This window comes from Pagrus major, chromosome 4 (genome assembly GCF_040436345.1).
Source record: "Pagrus major chromosome 4, Pma_NU_1.0".
NCBI classification, from domain to species: Eukaryota; Metazoa; Chordata; class Actinopteri; order Spariformes; family Sparidae; genus Pagrus; species Pagrus major.
In genome coordinates, this window is record NC_133218.1 from 38,630,252 (window position 1) to 38,652,817 (window position 22,566).

At 43.8% G+C, this 22,566-nt stretch overlaps 1 protein-coding gene across 1 annotated transcript; it reads left to right on the plus strand.

Moving 5' to 3' along the window:
• Positions 1 to 19,088: 19,088 nt before the first annotated feature.
• Positions 19,089 to 21,075, plus strand: LOC140994692 (E3 ubiquitin/ISG15 ligase TRIM25-like). Its single transcript, XM_073464436.1, has one exon. The coding sequence runs from the start codon at positions 19,109 to 19,111 to the stop codon at positions 20,774 to 20,776; it is 1,668 nt and encodes a 555-aa protein (XP_073320537.1). The 5' UTR covers positions 19,089 to 19,108; the 3' UTR covers positions 20,777 to 21,075.
• Positions 21,076 to 22,566: the final 1,491 nt, after the last annotated feature.

Here is a 22,566-nt window from a genome sequence, read left to right on the forward strand (position 1 = left end):
TCTGTCTGAACACACGACACGCACACGTCTGCTGTCCATCGACCAATCGACCAATCAACCAATCAATCAATCAATCAATCAATCAATCAGTCGCTCTGGTCACAGTTCTGGATCTGAATGTAGGCTCACTATCAGATCAGTTACATAATCTGCTGATCAACAAGGATCATTAGGTTAAGAAACTAAATGATGAGTCGAATGAGATGATTGTATGTGACACGAGGTCACATTTCTTAATCCAGTCGTTAACGAACGTCAGCACGTGTGAAAAAGCGAGGAAACCCTTCTTCTCCTCGACACACCGCTCCTCACCATCTGGACTCTCTGATCAGAGTCCAGCCAGGAGCGACTCTCTTTAACGCTAAATGATATTTGCAGTCAGGTCAGCCACCTGTCAGAGAGGAGGAGGAGGAGGAGGAGGAGGAGGAGGAGGAGGAGGAGGAGGAGGAGGAGGAAGGACAGCAGAAACCAGCCAGAGGTTCTGGATCCCGGCATGATCTCCGGTCCAGATGTTCCAGATTCTACAGTGATGCTGATGTTTTATAAAATGAAGTGATGCTGAATTTTAAAACGTCTCTGGAGTTTCTATCTTTTTATTGTGTTTGTGTTTTGGATCATGTTTCAAATTTTAAAGTTCCTACACGGAATTTTCACATTAAAAGTCTGACAACCGCTCAAAGGACACGAACCCTCGTGTGGCAGGTTTTTATTGTGTGAAAGTTACACTGAGTGAAGCTAAACTACGATTTAAAAAAGACCAAATTCAGAAAGTAAATAATGTTTTCAGACTAAAAGAAAAACCTCATGGCCATTTAATAAACTTTATTTTGGTGGTTTTGTAAAAAGCCGACCTGTTGATGAATCCAGACTTTTCATCCACTCAGTTATTAATCTGATCGCAGCTCCGCTCCGTCTGATCCTGCAGCCGGATCCAGTTCTGACAGAGATAATGAAATTTCCGTGACAGCACTCTTCTGTCTCTATCGGGGAGCATCGAGGCGTGTTGGGCCAAACGGGCCCGCCGCCGCACAAAGGAGCCGTCAACATGCTAATTAACAGCTGGCTTCAGACCAGAGCAAGAGGCACTCTGGGTAATTATCATCAGAGCGGAGTGATTCCCTTCATGTCTGAGTCCTGAGGAAGGAGGAGGAGTTTGGAAGATAACCTGAAGAACCAGCACTTCTTCGATGGTGGTTTGAACATTGTTGGAAACACTTGGGACGATCGTAGAACACAACTCGACAACATACAGAACAAAGGTCGAGTTGTTTTCATGTGGAAATCCTACATATTATATCTTTAAGGCTCAGTCGATATGAACTCATTTTCAGAAACACCATCAGGAGAAGTTTGAACATCAGAGGTGACCAATCAGCCGTCAGCAGCACAGCCTGTCGGACGAGTCAGCGACCTGCAGCAGACTGTACGGAGCTCGTTCAGAGTCGTGTGAGGCTGAGTCAGCGCTGCTCATGTAACGAGATGGCAGAGACGATCCAGTCGCTGCACGTTACAGCTTTGTTCCTGCTCTCCAGCCGCCAGCTTCTCATTCATCACCACGTGTCAGCGAGCAAACACAACAACAGAACAACAGGACGGAGATGAACCAACTTAAAACATTAAGCAGAAACGTTTTTTCACCGGACACTGAGGTTAAAGAGAAACTCTGCTGCTTCTGAGCCAATCAACACCCTGCAAACCACCAAGAACCCCAAAATCCTCAGATTGTGGTTCGTCTTTGTACAAAATGAGGATAAAAGTAAATCATGTGGAGTTTAATTCAGCTCCATCCAGCCTGAAACACCCCAAACCTCCTCCAGCATCCAAACCACACAGTCACCAGGGACCAGCCGGCCGAAATAACTTCAGACAAGTCACAAACTGAGCACAGCGTCACCCAGTTAGTGAAACTCTGTAAACTGGGTCACACGTTCACATTCAGCTGCTCTCAAAGTGACTAAATCTGATCTGAGGTCTGAGCAGAGCTGCAGCGGGGTTAAACAGTGTGCGACCTTTGACCTGACGGGGTCGGTGGAGTTCAGAGAGTCAGAGCTCAGGGACTGAGAGACGAACACCAGTCCTACTTTCAGAAACCAGACCAATTATCTTTGAACTCTCTTCACAGCTTCAAATACAAGAGCGCTCCGGCTGCACCGGGTCTCCTTCTGCACCGGGTCTCCTTCTGCTGTGAGGTGAAAACTCCTCAGTCGTCTTGAGCGGCACAAAGTCCAGGAAGCAACAACTGTGTCAAAATAGCGTTGAGGGAACTTGTTTTGCACTTGGAGTCAAATCCTGACATTAAAACTGCTACAGAAAATTCAACAGCTGCTCGGTTGTAGGTTTGTAGCGTCAGCGACCAGGTTCAGATCACTTGTGGGTTGATTAGCTGGAGGTTGTTGCAAAAGCAGCAGGAAGGAGCTGCTGCAGTCTCCATCCAGTGAGTCTGGCAACAACTACCAGTCGCTTCAGCTCTCATTGTAACAGGGAAGATCTACAGTTCATATCTAACCTGCACGTGTTGCTGCAGTAACGCAGGATTCAGTAACACCAAGAGCAACTAACAAGAACCAGAATCACAGGAGAGTTGTTCATGATAAACACCTTCATGATCCACAAACACCAGACGAGACGAGAACGTCTCCAGGAGACTCTCTGAGAGGAGAAGAGGTTCACATTTATTGTTTGTAATGATGCTGAAACCCGCTGGAGGAGGAAGAAAGAGGAAGATGAGCTGTGTGAGCGAGACAGAGAATCCTCGAGGGGCTGAGACTCGTCTCATCCCGGAGGACAGGAAGAAGAAACACTAAACAAGTGAAGATGCAACATCATCAGGACGGTGTGAGGACGGAGACGCTGCCAACACCGAGACAACACAGAGTGAGTGAACTGTGTGTCTGTGCTTTCATCGCTGTGAGGACCAGAGAGAGTTTTTTGGAGAATGATTTTCACAATGTTTGTGAGTGTGAACAGTGTTTGGAGCTCAGAGCGCTGCCTGGTGTCCAGAGATCGTCTCTGATATTTCAGTTTCATGAATAAAGTTTTGGGTTGTGGTCCTGCAGGGTGGTGTCGCTCACGCTCTGCTCCTCTGTTCAAACCCGTCACCTCTTACATAACACACGTGCTGCCTTCAAGTGCCGTCAGAAAACACAAGAGTGTAAGCTGAGGCTGAATGAGAGAACAGCTGACAGGAAACTATTCGCGTTAATTTCATATCAAACACTTTCTGACCCACAGAATATTTGGATTTGCTGGATTATGTGAATGATTCATGCAGTCACTGGACCCTGTGGTGTTTTCTATCACTGCTGTGTCTCCTGGAAACATCTGAGACAGTGAAGTCAAAACCAGACGCAGAACGACATCAGGTGCCACTGGAACTTCTATTTATTTACATTAAATAAAAACTCTGGATTATTCTATATTTTTCACATCAACAAATCTCATATTTTGACTCAAACCAACATGTTTCTGCGTCCGTCAACACTTCCTGTCTGTCGCTCTCAGCTCCAGGCTCATTGGTTCCTACTGAATACGTAAATCCACAAATATACAGATTCATGTTGAAACAAGTCTGAGTGAACGGCTGCTCGCTGAGGAAACATTTGACAAAAGTTTGTGGACAGCACGGCGCTCAGCGGCACAGAAGAACCGGATTCCAATCCTTTTATGTGTCTTCCTTAAGATGATTGATTTACTGTTTTAAAGAGATGTACGTGAGACAAACTTTCCTCACACGAGTCTGAACGAGCTCGTTTAGCTGTCGCGTCTGTTCACTGTTCAGCAGTTTTTCTGTGTCTCCCTGCAGCCTCGGACATAAATCCTCATTGTGCTCTGTGAAGTAACCTGTAGGGTCGTACAGCGCGGCCTAGAGTGACAAACACTTCTCAGGACGTCTCTGAGCTGCCAAAACTCTCAAAGTGTTGGTGAGTGATGAACAACGAAAAGCTTCGTGCTCATGAATGCAGCTTTCAAGAAGACAAACAAGCAGGAGGATTAGGGGCCGTCGTACATAATCTAAGTAACTGATTTCTAACAACAGAGTATTTCACGCTGCAGTATTACTGCGTTCACTTGAGTAGAAGACCTGAGCACTTCTTCCACCAGTTTCTCTACGAGGCTCTGAGGCTCATCTGGCAGCAGACAAGACGATTAGGAGCTGATTTCACACACTGAACGGCTTCTTGAGATTACGAGGTGTCCCTGAAAGCAGCGTGTGACCTGCTGATCCCTGGTGGTGTAGATTTATTTCCCTCTCAGTATTTACTCGTCTCAGAAACAGTCACGCTGTCTGCTCGTCTGCTTCCTCACAGCTCAAACACTCACTGTGGTTATTTTCACCGTCAACAGCTGTTACATAACAAACGACTCAATGAGTCTGTGTGTGTGTGTGTGTGTGTGTGTGTGTGTGTGTGTGTGTGTGTGTGTGTGTGTGTGAGTGTGTGTGTGTGTGTGTGTGTGTGTGTGTGTGTGTGTGTGTGTGTGTGTGTGTTATGTTCATTTTGTTTCGTCTATAAAATGTCAATAAATAGAAATAAAAATGCAGCCCAGTCACCAGAATAATGTTCCTGCGACCACAGATACGTTGACACTTGACTTTTCTTCAGGTTCAGTTTTCAGTCTCGTCCCGACTCTGTGCTCAGTGTCGGGTTTGGGTTCAGACAAGCTCGTGTTTTTGTGTTATAACATCTGCTTTTGTTGGTACAAACATGGCTGGAAAACATCCTGACAGCTGTCACCTCCACCTCGATCAGCTCATATTCATGTAATGTGATACAGAAATATAAATATGACGGTTTGCAGAAACGTAAAATGACATTTTGTTCTGGGATTTTAAATTCGGGCTGATTAATGACCATCACACCTTCCCAGAGCCAAATGTGGCGTCTAAAGCCTCAAAATCTTTGTGTGAGGAAGGTCACAGCCTCCTCATCATCGCTGCACACGTCTGATGTTTTCAGCTCTGCACTGGACCGGACCGGACCGGACCAGTCCCATGTTCATCAACAAAATCATTTACCCACAAATGATCACACAACTTTTCTTTCCATTAACCTGCCGCTCGAACAGCCTCGTCTGGTTTCAGTCTTTGCACCAGATGTTGAAGCTGCTGCAGGATTTGATCCCATTCAGACTCCAGAGCCTGATGATGGTGATCATGTCCGGATCACAGTCGGGTTCAAATCAGGGCTGCAACTGATCATTTTCATTATCGATCGATCTTTCTGTCATTTTTATTTATTTATCTGTTCAGTGAGAGTTCAGCGAGAGTGATGCTCTGATCACAGTCACAACCACAGTCGGACCTGCAGCCGCTGAGCAGCTCCACTGGAGCGGCTGCCCTGTTTCTCATCCATCAGTCAGGAGATGTCAGAACGTTCAAAGACCCAAAGACATGAACAAGACGAGCATCAGATCCTGCTGACTGAGCAGCTGCAACAACAACAATGTTACATAAATGATTAGTTGTTAATGAACTAATCAACTGATGTTTCAGTTCATCCCACAGCTGCAGGACGGTGGTGACGTCACGTTCCTCCACACCAAACAAACTTCTGACACAAACATGGAGGAACAATAAAATATGTAAAACATGTGTGTGTGTGTGTGTGTGTGTGTGTGTGTGTGTGTGTGTGTGTGTGTGTGTGTGTGTGTGTGTGTGTGCTGCAGTTTGACCCTCACTGAAGCTGACCAGCAGAAACACGTGTGTTCAGATACATTAATGATAAAGTCAATTATTCCATCTCTTCATTCATTAAATGAAAGTTCAGAGCTTCAAGTTCCTCCAGCGGAAGTCAGCGGCTGTCAGCGCTCTCACTGTCCGACTACAGGAGGCGAGCCGCCGCGTAAAAGTGTCACACAGTGCCGTGTGTGTGTGTGTGTGTGTGTGTGTGTGTGTGTGTGTGTGTGTGTGTGTGTGTGTGTGTGTGTGTTCACGGTAGCTGAGGTCTGACCTTTGCTGCAGCCGGAGCCGGAGCAGCTGGACCCGGAGCTGCTGAGCCTCCTCGCCGGAGTCAGGTGCTCTCCGCCCCGCTGAGTCTCCAGACTCGCCGGCGTCTCCGTGACCGGCGCAGCGGGCTCAGAGCCGCTCCTGCCCGGATCGCTCACCGAATCCTGCGGGGAAGTCTCCATCCATGCACCGAAAGAACTAACTCCAAAAAAAACCCGAACAAAATCCAGTCGGGAGAACGGAACCGACCCGGGGACCGGCCGGCGGGGCGCGGGTGTGTGAGCAGCGGGAGGAGCGCTGCTGTGCGCGGCTGTCAGCTCGCTGCTGTGGAAGAGCAGCAGCCGGGCTGAGAGGGAGGGAGGGCGGCGCTGTGGAGAGCAGGGCTGCGCTCCCTGGAGGCCGAGGACCGGACAGGATCCACACACAAATCCGATCAGCGATTAAAAGGTCCAGTCACAAATACTGAAGGATGGAAAGAGCTGCAGGTGTTTGTGACACCAGGAGACAGAACCTCCTGCAGCAGAACCTGTGAGGATTCTTCTGGGTTGTGCGCAGAACACGAGGAGAACATTAATTTAACTTAATGACAGTTAATGAAGTGACTCTGACCACAGAGAGCTGTGATCCGGTACTGTTCACCATCTGACCCGGACCCCCTCCCAGCTCATCATATTTAGTTATTAAGTTTTATTTCAATATTCCTAAACTGCAGTGGTGTAACAAGAGGTCAGACCTTTAAGATAAAGTAATATAATAATAATAACAATAATAATAATAATAATAATAATAATAATAATGATAATGAGAGCATGTTCATTATTATTATTATTATTATTTAAAACATGGTTACAAACATGCAGCTGTTTAATTTGAATATTTGGTGTGTTTGATAAAATGAGACGTTTGAGGAAGTAAAATTGACCCTTTTTCATTATTTTGTGACATTTTATAAACAACAGATGTAATTTATTGAGACACAAAGATGAAATGAGGCAGCTGCTCCTACAGCAGGTTCTGTCCTGGTCTTCCTTTAGCCCTGGGCTCAGTCCTGGGCTCAGTCCTGGGCTCAGTCCTGGACTCAGTCCTGGGCTCAGTCCTGGACTCAGTCCTGGACTCAGTCCTGGGCTCAGTCCTGGACTCAGTCCTGGACTCAGTCCTGGGCTCAGTCCTGGACTCAGTCCTGGGCTCGGTCCTGGACTCGGTCCTGGACTCAGTCCTGGACTCAGTCCTGGGCTCAGTCCTGGACTCAGTCCTGGGCTCGGTCCTGCAGTCCTCCGCTCAGCGAGCCCTGCCAGCTGTGTTGCCGCCTCCCTCTCACCTTTTCATCATCAGCCTTTTTCTATCACTAATTTCCTTTCTGCCCAAAGCTTCACAGTGCCTGGAACATTTTAAAACGAGGATATTGCTCCAGATTTCATCACTTTAATTAGTTCAGATGAAATAAAAAGAGCTGAATACGATGATTCTTTGGAGCTGCGATGAGGACTGGAGCGGCTGGCAGTCTTTGTTAGCCTGCAGTGAAGAGCCAGGAGCGCTCACGTTAACTCAGGGTACAGTTGATTTCCAGGTGATGCAGTGTGACTGGACTCATTACAGGCTGGAGTTAAACCCAACAAGCTCCTCTGATCAAGTTCAGCCGGTACAAGTTCTCATCACCACGCTGGAGGTCAACAGGTTCATCCTGTGACAGAAGAAGTGGGCGTGGTGTGACGCAGGTGTGATTAAAGCTGCCTGCTCACCTCCGTCACACCCTGCTGAGATCAGACACGTCAGGGTGGAGCTCAGCGCCGCCTCACCCTCCAAAACTCAGCTCATACAAACACTCATACAGCCTGAAGGCCTGAGCACACACACACACACACACACACACACACACACACACACAGATGTTTGTTCCTGAGCTTTCTACTCTTTCCTTATAAAACGTGTTTGTTCTCTGTTTGCAGGCTGCAGTTTTTAATTTGCATCATTAAAATAAAGGAGGTCTCGCAGGAAGAGGAGTTTATTTCACAGCTGATGTTCCTGTATATGAAACAGTCGGAGTACCGTTCTGATTAAAAGTTCAAATTTAGCCAAGTTGGTCCAAACGCTGTCCTCGCTTTGCCCGTTTTACCCAGCATGCTTTGGGAGGCGACTTGGACTCAAAGATGGCGTCAAGTCACTTGAGTTCAATTTCTTCACCAGCTGGTTGACGACTGCTCATTCAGCCGAAGAATAAATTTGAGCTCGGTACGTTTCTGCGAAACCAAGTTCAAACTTTACGTTTTGATTTTTCTGTTTCTCTCTCAACGCTGTGCTGATGCTCTGCTTTGTTTAGAAAACATCACGGTTTGATCACAGACAGAGATGATCTGACTTCTCCTGAAAAATAGTTGGTTTTAACAACACAAAAACAGTTTGAAATGTCTCCAGGTTCCTTAAAAACATCCAGTTGCGTGACTCAAACTGCAGCTGGCTGTTATATCAGCATCACCTTCCCTCCACCTCCTGCTGTGAAAGTCAGCTAATAATCATATAATGTGAACATGATGTGACACGTTTGTCAACCTTGGACGTATCTGTGGTTTGCAGAAAACGTTACCTGCTAACATTATATCCTGGAGATTTAATAAAACAGTCTACACTCTGATTATCGTTTCACACTGAAAGTGACGGGACGCTGACCACCAGATGTCGCAGTGAGCCAACAGGTGCTACAGTCGACCTGCCGCCCGAATGTGAAGCAGCTCGTGTGAGAGTCAGAGGAGGAGAGGTGGGACATCTGTCACCGTCCCACAGCTTCATCAATCACACTGTGGAGTGAGGGCATCTACCTCTCTGCCTCCTCCTCCTCCACCTCCTCGTCCTCGTCCTCCTCCTCCACCTCCTCCTCCACCTCCTCCTCCTCTTCGTCCTCCTCCACCTCCTCCTCCTCCTCATCCTCCTCCTCCTCCTCCTCCTCCTCCTCCTCCTCCTCTTCGTCCTCCTCCACCTCCTCCTCCTCCTCCTCCTCCTCCTCCTCCTCCTCCTCCTCATAAGAGACAAAACAGCTGTTTTATTCAAATATTAACAACTTTAGTTTCTTCACATCATCACGTGTTCATGTGGTTGGAGACTGATTCTTCTTCCTGATCAGCTGAAGTTTGGATATTCACATTTTTATTCCTTGATGAAAAATGCTTTTAAAATGTATCACAGCCAACAAACCTGCTGCACAGTTTGAGTCACACCTCTGGATATTTTTAAGGACACCTGGAGACATCTGAAGATGTTTTTTTGGCATCAAAACCGGCTATTTTTCACAGGAAGTCAGAACCATCTCTGCCTGTGATTGTGGCGACCAAAACAGATGTTTTTATCCAAACCTTGATGTTTTCTGACTGTAACAAGTGTTTTTTGTGCCTGAACCTGACTGGAGCAAAAACACAGAGTAAGAAATAGAAAATTCAAACTAAAGAAACGTTCAGTTTGAACTCATCTGTGCAGAAACATACGAACATTATTCTGGTGATTGGGTGTTTTTTTGTCTTGTTCTCATCTTAAATAAAGGCCGACAATTAATGAAATAACACCGGTCATAAACCAGCTGGTAGCCAATGAAAACAAGCAGGAAATTAAACTGGAATTAAAACAAATTACGAGACATTTATTCTGTAATTATAAAAACATTACATCATACCATCATTATTTGACACGCCACGCACAGGTGATTAGATCGAAGCCTCAAATGCCGTCTGTGTGCCTTTACAAAAACTCTGCAGTAAATTACACTTTTATTTCCATCCTGCAGTAGATTTTATCAGACACCATCAGCGTTCAGCGTCCTCCCCTCAGAGCTCAGGTCTCCATCATCTACAAAGTTCAGAGCTTTCAACTTTTCACAGAACATCTTTTAATATCAAGAAAGAATCAAAGATAAATGAAGTCCGTTAATAAATATTTAGGATCTTGCTGACAGACTGACTGAACTGTGTCTTGGCTCTCACTGTAACACCTGGTGGTAACGCTGTGTCTCAAAGGGTTAATCTGAGCCTCGGAAACAGCATCGTCTGTCTCTGCAGACTCACATACCAGCGCCGAGTTCAGCCGGGTCGAGCCGAGGGATCTTAGTACGGCAGGTCAGAGGGGTCAGATGGGCCGAGGAGATACCAGCAGCTGCAGGAATCCAGACAGGAACCAACACATGAAGGACGAGGAAACTCTCATTAGTGTTCAAACAAAATCAAATAACCTGACTCCACACTGGACCTAAGTGTGACCCTGGTCCTGGTCTTACAAAGACTTCAGACCAATAATTGATTTGTCACAAATATACAGTTTCATGTTTAAAAAGGATCAATCATTTCCTCAAACAGCTGCTCACTGTAGTTTTTATTAAACAAACAGGAGGGAAGAGTTCATTTGTTGGGGACTATTTCCAGCAGCGGATTTATCTACATCTGGAGCTCAAGTGAGTATTTGGCAGAGTTGGAAGAAGTAATCTGAGTAAAAAGTAGCAACGCCGCAGTGTAGAAATACTCTGTTACAAGGAAGCTCATGCATTTAAATACAAACTAAATAATCAAATATATACACTGTATAAAAGTACAAAAGTATTCACATCAACATGTACCTGAAGTATCAAAAGTAAAAGTACTCATCTCGCAAAATGACACTTCAGATTAAGTATCAGTGGATTATAATTACTGATGCATTCATGTGTTCATCACTTTAATACTGAAGTTGGTAAAGTGGTTTATAAAGTAAATATAGTTTATCTGCTGAGTAGCTGATTCATTTTGTAAATAAATGTAGTGAAGTAAAAAGTACCTAAAAGTTGTACTTGGTTCATGAAGTAACAACAACACTTGTGTAATACTCTGATAAATATCAGTGGTATTTATTTTATTATTTTCATGGGAATAAGTTAAGGATAAAATGCAAAAAGAGGTTCATGGTGAAGTTAAAATTCACATAAATAATTATTTGATATAAATAAGATATTAAAATGTTTAAATAATTTATGTTTAAAATGAGTAACTTTAAAAATATAATTTCATGGTGTGTGAATGCCTTTAAAAAGTTAAAGTAATTCTATTACGTTATGTTACGTGCGTGAGTTCATGACCTTAGAAATGTTTTACACTTCCGGGTGGAGACATGAGGAAGAGAAGAAGAAGAAGGAGCAGCGACGTGTTAATGGCGCAGAAAAGAGACTCCAGGACTGTGTGTATCGTCTCTGTATCATGTTTTAACTCTGAAGAACTTAAGTTTTTTGTCGGAAATCACGCTGAGTGTGTGAGTAAAACTCTCCAGCACAGTGGAGTGTTTTATTAGAGAGACGAAGAAAGTTCAGCCGAGTTAGCTAGTCAGAGCTAGTGCTAAGCTAACTACGCAGTCACCATCGTCGGGAGGAGACGGTGGGAAAGAGACGAGGACCGCCGGGTCGCGGAGCAGTGTCGCCGGGTCGTAGCTTGGTTCAGCAGTTTCTCCAACACACAGAGGTACTCAGTCACTACAGAAAACCATCATGAGCTCCAACTAAGCGCGCCAACGAAACAAAGTAAGAGTGCACTCAGGTTGAACCATTAAGCCTAAACCAGAACATATTTACCCGGGTTTTCTTTTTTTCCTTTTCTCTCTTTTCAAAACCAGAGGTTTGAATGTGTGGTTTTTCTCCTGCATATCTCAATACATGTTCAAAACCTGATGTCCTGTGTTGTGTCATTGGTGTTTTATTATTTAAATGAATGAGTAAATATAACTTACAGGTCAGAGTTATTCCCGCCAGCCTCTATATAAGTATCATACAGTGAGTGAGATACACATACATCACCCCAGACAGTTATTATTTTTGAGATGTTTCTTTTACCACAAGATATTGAATGAGGTTAAGGCTTCATCTTAAAGCATAAGGTGGGTTTTAATACACGAGCCGGTGGTAAAAGGGTTTCACACGTTAGGAGATTTAGTCTTTTAGTCTTTTCACCTGTCTGATGATCGTTAGCTTTGAAACTTGAATATTTCCATTTTCTTTACTTTATACGTCCGCTCCACCACATGTCAGAGGGAACTAGGGTAGAGCGCATACCTCAAAATCAAAATCCATGATTATTCTCTGAGAAATTACCGAAAATGTTGGAAGAAAAGTCAAAGTATTAATCCCACAGTGTCGACATACTGTGTGAGTTAAAGTCCTGCATTCAAAATGTTCCTTCAGGAAAAGTACAAAAGTATTTGCATCAAAATATACAATAATACTTTGATACTTTAGTATGAGTTGTATTTTGCAGAATGCCACATTTCAGAATAATATTTATTATTGGATTATAATTCTCACTTTTGATGACTTTATGTGGTTTATCTCAAGCTTATCTAAAGCTGTAATGATATTAATGTAATAAAAATATATTATTTATATAATTAATCTGGATCTGCAAATTAACTAAAGTTATAAAGTACCAGAAAATAGACAGTAATGTTGAAGTGACGTGCAAAAAGCTCAAGATTGTTTTTAAATATAACACATGAATAAAAGTACTCTGCTGTTTCTGATCAGCTGCTCGATCAATCGAAGCTGAGCTGATAGAAGATCAGACGTGTGTGTGTGTGTGTGTGTGTGTGTGTCATCATCGGACTAACAGCTCAGTTCAATAATTCAGCGCTGCTCTGTAAGCATGAATTATTGAGTCTGGACACAGTGAAACCGCTCGGCTGAATATCTCGACTCTCATCAGAAACAGCTTTTCTTCTCCTCCAGATCAGATTCACAGTCAGGAGGGTGAAGCAGTGAACACATGGAGGGAACCAGTCTTCAGAACACAAACTGAGCTTACACATGTGATTATGAGACTGAGTTTTACTCACAAATACACAAACGTGCACTAAAACATAAACTCAGGGAATCATTTTGCCTCAAAAGTTGACTTCAAGTGTTTTAATAACATTTACAGCTTCATTTAATTACATCATTTTCATTTTAAGTGTCACATTTAATACAAAGATTTTCTATCTATCATTTAATGTGTTTATTATCTGTTTATTCAATGATTGATTGTTTTTCAAGTCTTTATTATTCAAGTTTTGTACATTTAAAGTGATAAAGTAAAAGTGTTTATGTGCACGAGCTCGATCACATGTTGATCAGGTTGTGATCTCTGTGATCACAGCAGACGAGCTGCACCGATCCATCTGAGGTTTAAATCATCTCCAGCAGGAGGAGATGATGGCTGAGCCTGACTTTATATCGTCAGGAGGAGACGATGGCTGAGCCTGACTTTATATCATCAGGAGGAGATGATGGCTGAGCCTGACTTTATATCATCAGGAGGAGATGATGGCTGAGCCTGACTTTATATCATCAGGAGGAGACGATGGCTGAGCCTGACTTTATATCGTCAGGAGGAGATGATGGCTGAGCCTGACTTTATATCGTCAGGAGGAGATGATGGCTGAGCCTGACTTTATATCATCAGGAGGAGATGATGGCTGAGCCTGACTTTATATCATCAGGAGGAGACGATGACTGAGCCTGACTTTATATCATCAGGAGGAGATGATGACTGAGCCTGACTTTATATCATCAGGAGGAGATGATGGCTGAGCCTGACTTTATATCATCAGGAGGAGGTGATGACTGAGCCTGACTTTATATCATCAGGAGGAGGTGATGGCTGAGCCTGACTTTATATCATCAGGAGGAGGTGATGACTGAGCCTGACTTTATATCATCTATATCATTTATATCATGGCTGAAGTTTATCCTTTAATATTTGACACCTCCAAACTAGGATTGCTTATTTTGCACTCCGCCTGAACATCACACCTCACGTCAGCATCTTTATCGTTTGTTAAAACAGCTGTGAACCCGGCCATTGATCGATGACCGATATAAACTCTGACTGCAGCTGCTTTCATCCAACAAAGGAATGAATCTGAGCTCAGATTGATGTGACATTACCTGAAACACACAGCATTAAATAATAATAAATGTACAAGACCACAGCGTAGTTTAGAGAAGCTACGCCCTCAGGTGGAGCAGTTCAGTAGTGCTCCATAGTTGAAGTTACCTTAAATATGTTTAACACCTTGTGACTTTAAGTGTCGCTGCATAACGTCAAATTGTATTTAATGTTTTCAGAGAGTGAAGACGGGTTTCTGTTGTAGCTCACAGTGATGTAAAGCAAACAGCAGGAGGAAGTGTTTCCTGTGAATCTCTTCATAGATTTATAGAATTTGCTTCATAGATTATGAGGAAACATTAAAGGGGATCTAAATTTTGGTTTAATGAAAGAAAAATCTTGAGGATTCGGCTCTTCGTGCAGTCTGTTGTTCACTTGACTGTTAAACTCAGTGAGGTTGAGATAAAAAGCTGCTCTGACGTTCCTGTAATGAAACCGAACCATCTGCATACGCTCTCCTCTCTCATCTCCACATGAATCGCTAATAAAGTGTCACAATCATTTCATCACACCCGGCCCTGATGAAACACAAACTACAAAGGCAAGTTTTAAAATTATAATGTTGCGCATTAGCACTCACTGAATATTTCCTTTCTTTTTAACGGGATGCATTTTAATAAGACACACTGCATTAATTTGCATTTTCTGCAAGTGTTGGACGGCAGAGGAGGAGAGGAAGTCACGCTGAAGGGTTCAGTGAAGACGTTCAGAAGAATTCTTCAATCTCCACCGACAGCGTCTCATTTGATTTCACTATGACTGTTGCTAATAAGAAATAATAATAATGATACATTTATTTTAAATAGCGCTTTTCAAGGTACTCAAAGACACACTAAAACCAGAAAGAAGAGACACAAGTTATACATTAAAAGCAGTTTTAAAAAGGTGAGTTTGGTGGTTGTTTTGAAGGCTGTGAGGTCTATAGAGTCTCTGATGTGTTTGGGGAGCTACTGAGAAGGTTCTGTCACCCCAGGTTCTGTCACCCCAGGTCCAGTGCTTGGTTCGGTGTGGTGGAGTGAGGAGGTTTGTATTGGAGGAGCGGAGGCCACGGGACGGGGTGTGGCAGTGGAGCGGGTCGGTAAGGTGGGGTGGGGGCCTGGTTGTGGAGGTCTTTGTGAGTGAGGAGGAGGATTTTGAATTGGATCCGTTGTGGGACAGGGAGCCAGTGGAGTTTCTGGAGGACGGGGGTGATGTGGTCACTGGCGCAGGTGTGGGTGTAGTCAATTCTGGACTTGATGAAGGCGTGGATCAGGGTTTCTGCAGCAGAGAAGGAGAGTGATGGGCGGGGATTAGGGATATGTTTTTGAGGTGGAAGAAGGCAGTTCTGGTGATTTGATTAATGTGTTGTTGAAAGGAGAGGTTGTTGTTAAGGATGACTCTGTGTGGGGGGGGCAGGGTGGAGCTGTCAATGGTGAGGCAGAAGTCGTGAGTGGTTTTGATGAGGGATTTGGGGCCGATGATGACCATGTCCGATGTCACAGTTCAGTTGGAGGAAGTGAGACTGCATCCGGGATTTTATTTCAGTGAGGCAGTTGGTGAGTGTGGAGAGAGCGGCAGTGGTGATGGATCTGGTGGAGATGTAGAGTTGGACGTCGTCAGCGTAACGGTGGAGGCAGAGACCATGATGGCGTATGATGTTGACAAGGGGGAGCATGTAGAGGATGAAGAGGAGTGGACCAAGAACTGAACCCTGGGGGATGCCTTGGGACAGAGGAGCGGTGGAGGAGGTGCAGTTGTTGATGGACTGTTGTCTGTTACTCTTTTATTCATCACTGCTGCATTTAATGCTTTTTCCACTTTGACTCAACAGTCTTCGTTCTTATGTTGTCATCTGTTTCCTACTGTCTGTATACTTGTCTCTGTCAGTCTGCCCCCAGAAAAAAGAAAATCAATGTTCCAGCACACACCACAATATGATTGACACAATCTTATTAACAGTAACATTTAAAAACAAGAAGGAGCGAACATGCAGCTTCATCAGATTCAATCAGTGTTTTCTTTAAATAACCAGAAAAATGCCATCAAATATCATAAATATCATGACAAATATCCTATTGAGTCATTGGATAATTGATACTGATCGAGTAAAACACCTTCATCCCTGATCGTCCTGATCATCGTGTATGTTCGATGCTCAGAGGTTTTTAAAGTCTCCTCTCTCACTGTAATGAGGACGCAGGCTGAAGCAGGTCAGCCATCCAGGATTAATCTTCTACAGCAGAGCTGTCAGCCGGCTGCTCGGTCGAGCCGAGTCAGGCACCGAGGCCTCACAGGGCCCAGTTGAAAGGGGCCTTACTACAGTAAGTTTAGCTGCACAGCAACGTTACAAAGTTTGGAGCTGCACAAGAACAAACCAGGATAAAGTTGAGTTCATCTGTAAAAATGTGCCTGAAGAAATGATGTAAAAAGTGAGTTTGTGAGTTTTAAAAGTGGCGGCGCAGCAGTTTGAGATGATTTTTCCGGCTTGCTACCGACTTTCACTGTGTGACCATGACAACCACAGCGAGGAGACTGAGACGAGCTGATTTTACTGAAAGAAACACACCTTTAACTAACAGCGACATCAGATCTGATCATCTGATCATCTGATTGGGACAATAAACACACAAACGTTCTACTTTCTGTTCAGTTTTGAACTCATATCTCTCAAAGTTTCCAATAAGCAGGTTGAATTCGACATTTTCATTTTTAACAGGTGCAACATGCTCAGCTGAGCTCAGGTGATAATATTCAAACACACCTGTGAAAAAATGGCCTCCCCTGAAAGCTTAACCAGCTTTTTAGAAGAAACAAAGTGTGAGATGTTGGCAACAGATACACTCGTGAAGACGTCACACAGGGCTTCAGAAAACTGACATTTTTATAAATACGATGTAGACGAACAGATAATGAAAATAATTCTTAGTTTTCACCCAATTTTTATGCATTTGTGTGACTCACATTGTGGAAAAATGTAATTTCTTCCAGGGTTGGAACTGTTTCCTGAGTCCACCCATGGTCACACATCTGGAACCAGACCGGTCCACTACAGTCCTTGAAAAACCCGCTAGTCCTCGTCCCTTCACACAGGACGCTCTGTGAGGTGACGATGTTCTTTATCATTAAACCCACAACGATTACAGTGAAGCAGTCATAGGCTGTGAACCTTTCATTTTCAGGCCTCTCACAAGTAAAACTGAGAATCTCTCCAGCCTGACATCATGTAAACATCATGTAAAAATCATGTAAACATTATGTAAACATTATATAAACATTATGTAAACGTTGTGTAAAGTCTCAGTAACGAGCTCCTGGTGTGATGAGCTCAGCGTGCAGGAAACACACCGCTGGCTGGACTCTGGACTCTGGACTCTGGACCCTGGTCACAGACTGACCCAGTGACTCTGAGTCCAGTTCACTCTGCTGGAGCTCAGTGTTGTGTGTACCGCACAGTCCTGTTACCATGGCAACAGGAGCCGTGTTGTGTCACTGATATAATTTCCGCTGGCTTTTTGTGTGTCGGCTTTTACTTGTGATTAAACTCCAGGAGCAGCGTCAGTGTGAGAGACTGAACAGACAATAACTGCATGTACAGAAACACTAAATGTACTTTTAAAACCAGTGAATAAACATGAGACTGACACGACTTCTACACCTGAAAACCAACTTTTCCTGTGAAAACCAGGTGCAGCCCCAAAGTGTCAGAGAAACACCTGAACAACGTGAAGCAGTTTAATCTCTTCTTCTTCTTCATCCCAACAAAACTACATCACAGACAACATCTGTTGAGGAGTGAGGGACGGACAGACTGATACGTTTAGTGACAGCAGCTGTGTGATCCACTGTTTTTAAAGTGATGGATCACAGAGACAGTTTGAGGAGACTAACTGTTGTCTTTGTAACTTTCCTGGTTCACAATGAAACACCACGTCAGCGCTGTCAGACCAAACACCAACGCCTCGTTTTGGGTGAGAAAACCAACATTTGAGGCTGAAAGAAAGAAATGTGTGTTAACAGATGTGACTGTGTTTTCGTGCACTGAAGCCATCACTCTACTTTTCTCCTTGACAAACACACATCACACCTTAGACGATAGCTGAAACAACCTGTAGCTTCAGGTGATACAGAAAACAGCGAAAAGGACAACAAATCACAATAGCATCATGCAAACAGTGACAGCGTCACGTTTAAGTTATCAGCTCTTGCATGCTGTGCACGTACAAAATGTTAACATGGGCTCCAGAAGTCCAGTCTGACTAATAGGTCGAAGGTTTATTGGACAGTAAAACACAGCACGGAGGTTGTAAAATCAACCCTTGGCCACAATCATTCATCTTGTTCCACTGACTGCAGATGAACAGAGAACTACCTGGAACCATGTTGTTCACATTATAAAACAGCTCAGTGAGTCAGGACCCACCCTGCCAGCACAGACACCACGTTACAGGTTCATGCAGTGGATGTGTACATGTTGCCCCAGTAAACTATACAGTGTGTATTTTAAATCTTGTATAACTAACTGCATAATAAATGATGTCAGAGTCAGCTGTAAGGCTTCTATCTGCAGATCCAACATGTGAACAACACAGCCAAAAACACAGCCAACAAAACCTCCAGCTGCACATAAAGTCAGGGTGGAGTGAGGAGCAATCAAATCCTGAGTCACAGTATCTGTTTGTCTCTTATTTCAAAGGGTCATTTACTGCCTGACGGCCACAAAGTTAAACTTGAGGCATCAAAGTGGTCGTCCACAAACCAGAGGGTGACGTCACGGTGGGTGTGCACCCAGAAAAAAATAAAATAACTTAAATGCAAAAATTAAACATGATTCATTGATTCATATTAATCCTCCAGTGAACAGCAGAACAAAAGCTTCAGAGTAGATCATTAACTGTGTGAGGAAACTGTTTGGATCTTTATGAGAGTTTAGTTTGATAAGTGCCGACTGTCAGTCAGCTGTTTTTAACCAGGAAAAGAAAACTGAACAGAATCAGATGAAGAGTCAGAGAAACATGAGTGAAGCCTGAAGAGCCAAGGATCATTTTACAACTAAACACTGTGATGTTTCCAAATGTTGCAGGTTTTAACTGAGGCTTCGTTGTAAATGAGGAAACAGAGTTCAGATCCACAGAGCAGCTCCTCGTCCAGGAATGAAGCAAAGGTCGAGAACCGCTCACTCTTCTCTCTGATCTCTTATCTTGTTGCCTCAAATAAACTTCAGTTATCAGGAAGGGAAACTCAGACAGTCGATGTACTGAGAGGTGAAATGGCGCAGAGAGCAGTTCAGCTGGACCGAGAGACTTTCTCTTGTTCGATCTGTTTGGATCTACTGAAGGATCCGGTGACTACTCCCTGTGGACACAGCTACTGCAAGAAGTGTATTAAAGACCACTGGGACACAGAGAATGTGAAGGGGATCCACAGCTGCCCTCAGTGCAGGAAGAGCTTCACACCGAGGCCTCACCTGCTGAAAAACACCATGTTGGCAGCTTTAGTGGAGGAGCTGAAGAAGACTGGACTCCAAGCTGCTCCTGCTGATCACTGCTATGCTGGACCTGAAGATGTGGCCTGTGATGTCTGCACTGGGAGGAAACTGAGAGCATTAAAGTCCTGTCTGGTCTGTCTGGTTTCTTTCTGTGAGAAACACCTCCAGCCTCACTTTGAAATCCCTGCCTATGAAAAACACAAGCTGGTGGAGCCGTCCAAGAAGCTCCAGGAGAACATCTGCTCTCGTCACAATGAGGTGATGAAGATTTTCTGCCGTACTGATCAGCAGTGTATCTGTTATCTCTGCTCCATGGAGGAACATAAAGGCCACGACACAGTGTCAGCTGCAGCAGAGAGGACTGAGAGGCAGAGAGAGCTGGAGGGGAGTCGACAAAACATCCAGCAGAGAATCCAGGACAGAGAGGAAGATGTGAAGGTGCTTCAACAGGAGGTGGAGGCCATCAATGGCTCTGCTGATAAAGCAGTGGAGCACAGTGTGAAGATCTTCACCGAGCTGATCCGTCTCATGGAGAAAAGACGCTCTGATGTGAAGCAGCAGGTCAGATCCCAGCAGGAAACTGAAGTGAGTCGAGTCAAAGAGCTTCAGGAGAAGCTGGAGCAGGAGATCACTGAGCTGAAGAGGAAAGACGCTGAGCTGAAGAAGCTCTCACACACAGAGGATCACAACCAGTTTCTACACAACTACCCCTCACTGTCAGCACTCAGTGAGTCTACACACTCATCCAGCATCAATATCCGTCCTCTGAAGTACTTTGAGGATGTGACAGCAGCTGTGTCAGAGGTCAGAGATATACTACAGGACGTCCTGAGACAGAAACAGACAAACGTCTCACCGACAGTGACTGAAGTGGATGTTTTACTGCCACAACCAGAGCCCAAGACCAGAGCTGACTTCTTAAGATATTCACGTGAAATCACACTGGATCCAAACACAGCAAACACAGAGCTGTTATTATCTGAGGGGAACAGAAAAGCAACAAGTGTGAGTGAACATCAGTCTTATTCTCATCATCCAGACAGATTCACTGACTATTGTCAGGTCCTGAGTAGAGAGAGTCTGACTGGACGTTGTTACTGGGAGGTGGAGTGTAGAGGGAGGGGAGGTGTAGCAGTCGTATACAAGAATATCAGCAGAGCAGGAGACTCACATGAATGTGCATTTGGATTCAATGACAAATCTTGGATGTTAGATTGTCACAAAAACAGTTATTACTTTTATCACAACAGTGTCCAAACTCCTGTCTCAGGTCCTGTGTCCTCCAGAGTTGGAGTGTACCTGGATCAAAGTGCAGGTATTCTGTCCTTCTACAGCGTCTCTGAAACCATCACTCTCCTCCACAGAGTCCAGACCACATTCACTCAGCCTCTCTATGCTGGACTTGGTGTTGATCCTGGAGTCACTGCTGAGTTCTGTAGACCCAGATAGACTGAAGTCATTTCAGGGTCAGTGGGTTAAATTCTGTGCTTCATTTCTTCAGACTTGTTTTGTTTCCATCATTGTTGCTGAGAGCTGATTGTTGTGTCGTTTCTTCACCTGTCAATCAAACCTTGTGGGCGGTACTCTGACGTCTTCTTGTTGTTGTGTAAATGTTTGAGTGTGTTCAGGCGGCGCTCCTTCCTGTGTCTGTTCAGCCTCAGAGGCTGTCACTGCTCATGATGAGTTCAGTTCACATGATCATAATCAATCAGGAGATCAGTCCTTATTTGCTTGTAAATTCAATTTAAATGGTGAATAAACAAACGTGAACAAAGTCTTCTCTTCTGGTCTTCACTCCAGGGTCTCACACAGAGCTGACGGAGAACATAACAGTGTGGGGGGGCACGGGGGTCCTTCCCCTGAAACTTGTTCAGTGAAAAATGAAGCAATTTTCTGCACTTTGACATTTATATTCAAAGATTTTGGGAGATGATTTGAAAACTTTATCAGCAGCTCAGTAATGTCAGAGACAGATATAATATATAATATTACAGCCAGAGAAAAGTATGAAAAATTAGGTATTTTCAAAACAGTATGAAGAAGTAAAATAACATCTTTTAATTTTTTATATATATGAAACCAATATCAACACTTTCAAACACAAAAGTTTCAATGAAATTAAAATAATCCTTCCTGTGAAAATATACAGTCTACATCACTACAACATGTGTTGTCCAGCTCTGAAGCTGTAATTAACAAGATGTGTCACTCTGTTTTTTTTTCTGCAGGACCAAATAAGTTGTAGATGTGACAGAAGTACATTAATATACACAGAATCAACATGTGGTTCAACACAGTGAACGTATTTGTGCATATGTCTTGTGGTATTTCCTGGTTGTGATGGTCAGTGCTCAGATTCATTTCCTTCACTGTTCCTTTAAAGCTGGAGTTCGTAGAATATGTGAAAAATGTATGAGACTGGGATGGAAACAACTGTGCTTCCCCCTGAAAAAGTGGTCGAATTACAGGTAAGAAAGTACTTTACCTTTCTCTCGTGAACAAATTGAATGTATGAACAAACAAACATTACTTTTGCATTGTTTAGAAGAGCAATAGAGACCGACAACAATAATGTCGTGCTAACGTCTCAGCATGACATAGCCTACGTGTCTGGCACTAATAAAGCCACGATATTTGTCATACTGACGTGATACTTATACAGCATAATCTAATGACAACAGCAACACTTATATATCACGGGAAAGAGGTGTGAATGCTAAGAATAATAAAACAACATATAACGCTAAAGTAAACAATTACCCCCACATGCACGGACTATTGGAGACAACCACTTTATTCAGACACTTCTTTCTTTACACCGTAACCTGAAAATAAATAATAACTGTCACATCCATATTTACACGGCACACGTCCTCTGTATGTCGTGTATATATAACAGTATTGACACTAAATTTGATGTAGACTTTGGCTCTGACTTGCTTGTAGCTGTCGTGAGCCTTTGGCTACGGTTAGCATAAAGCTAATCACAACATTACTCGTCAATTGTGACCACAAACCGCCTGCTTTATTAGATTCACGGTCATTTTAACTACACAGCCGATTACTACCACACATTTAGATTATTAGCTACGCAAAACTTACATTGGAGGCTCACCTGTCCAGGAGAAGAACAGCAAGCTCAGTATCCAACTTCAGCCCGATGCTATCGCTAAGCTCTCTACCTCGGATATGCTTGTCCAATGTTTACATGCGATTTTTTCCGTCTGTTGTCGCTCTCC

Bases quoted from the DNA above. Each gene is read 5' to 3' on its own strand.
- LOC140994692 (XM_073464436.1), top strand. From the start codon at position 19,109: ATGGCGCAGAGAGCAGTTCAGCTGGACCGAGAGACTTTCTCTTGTTCG.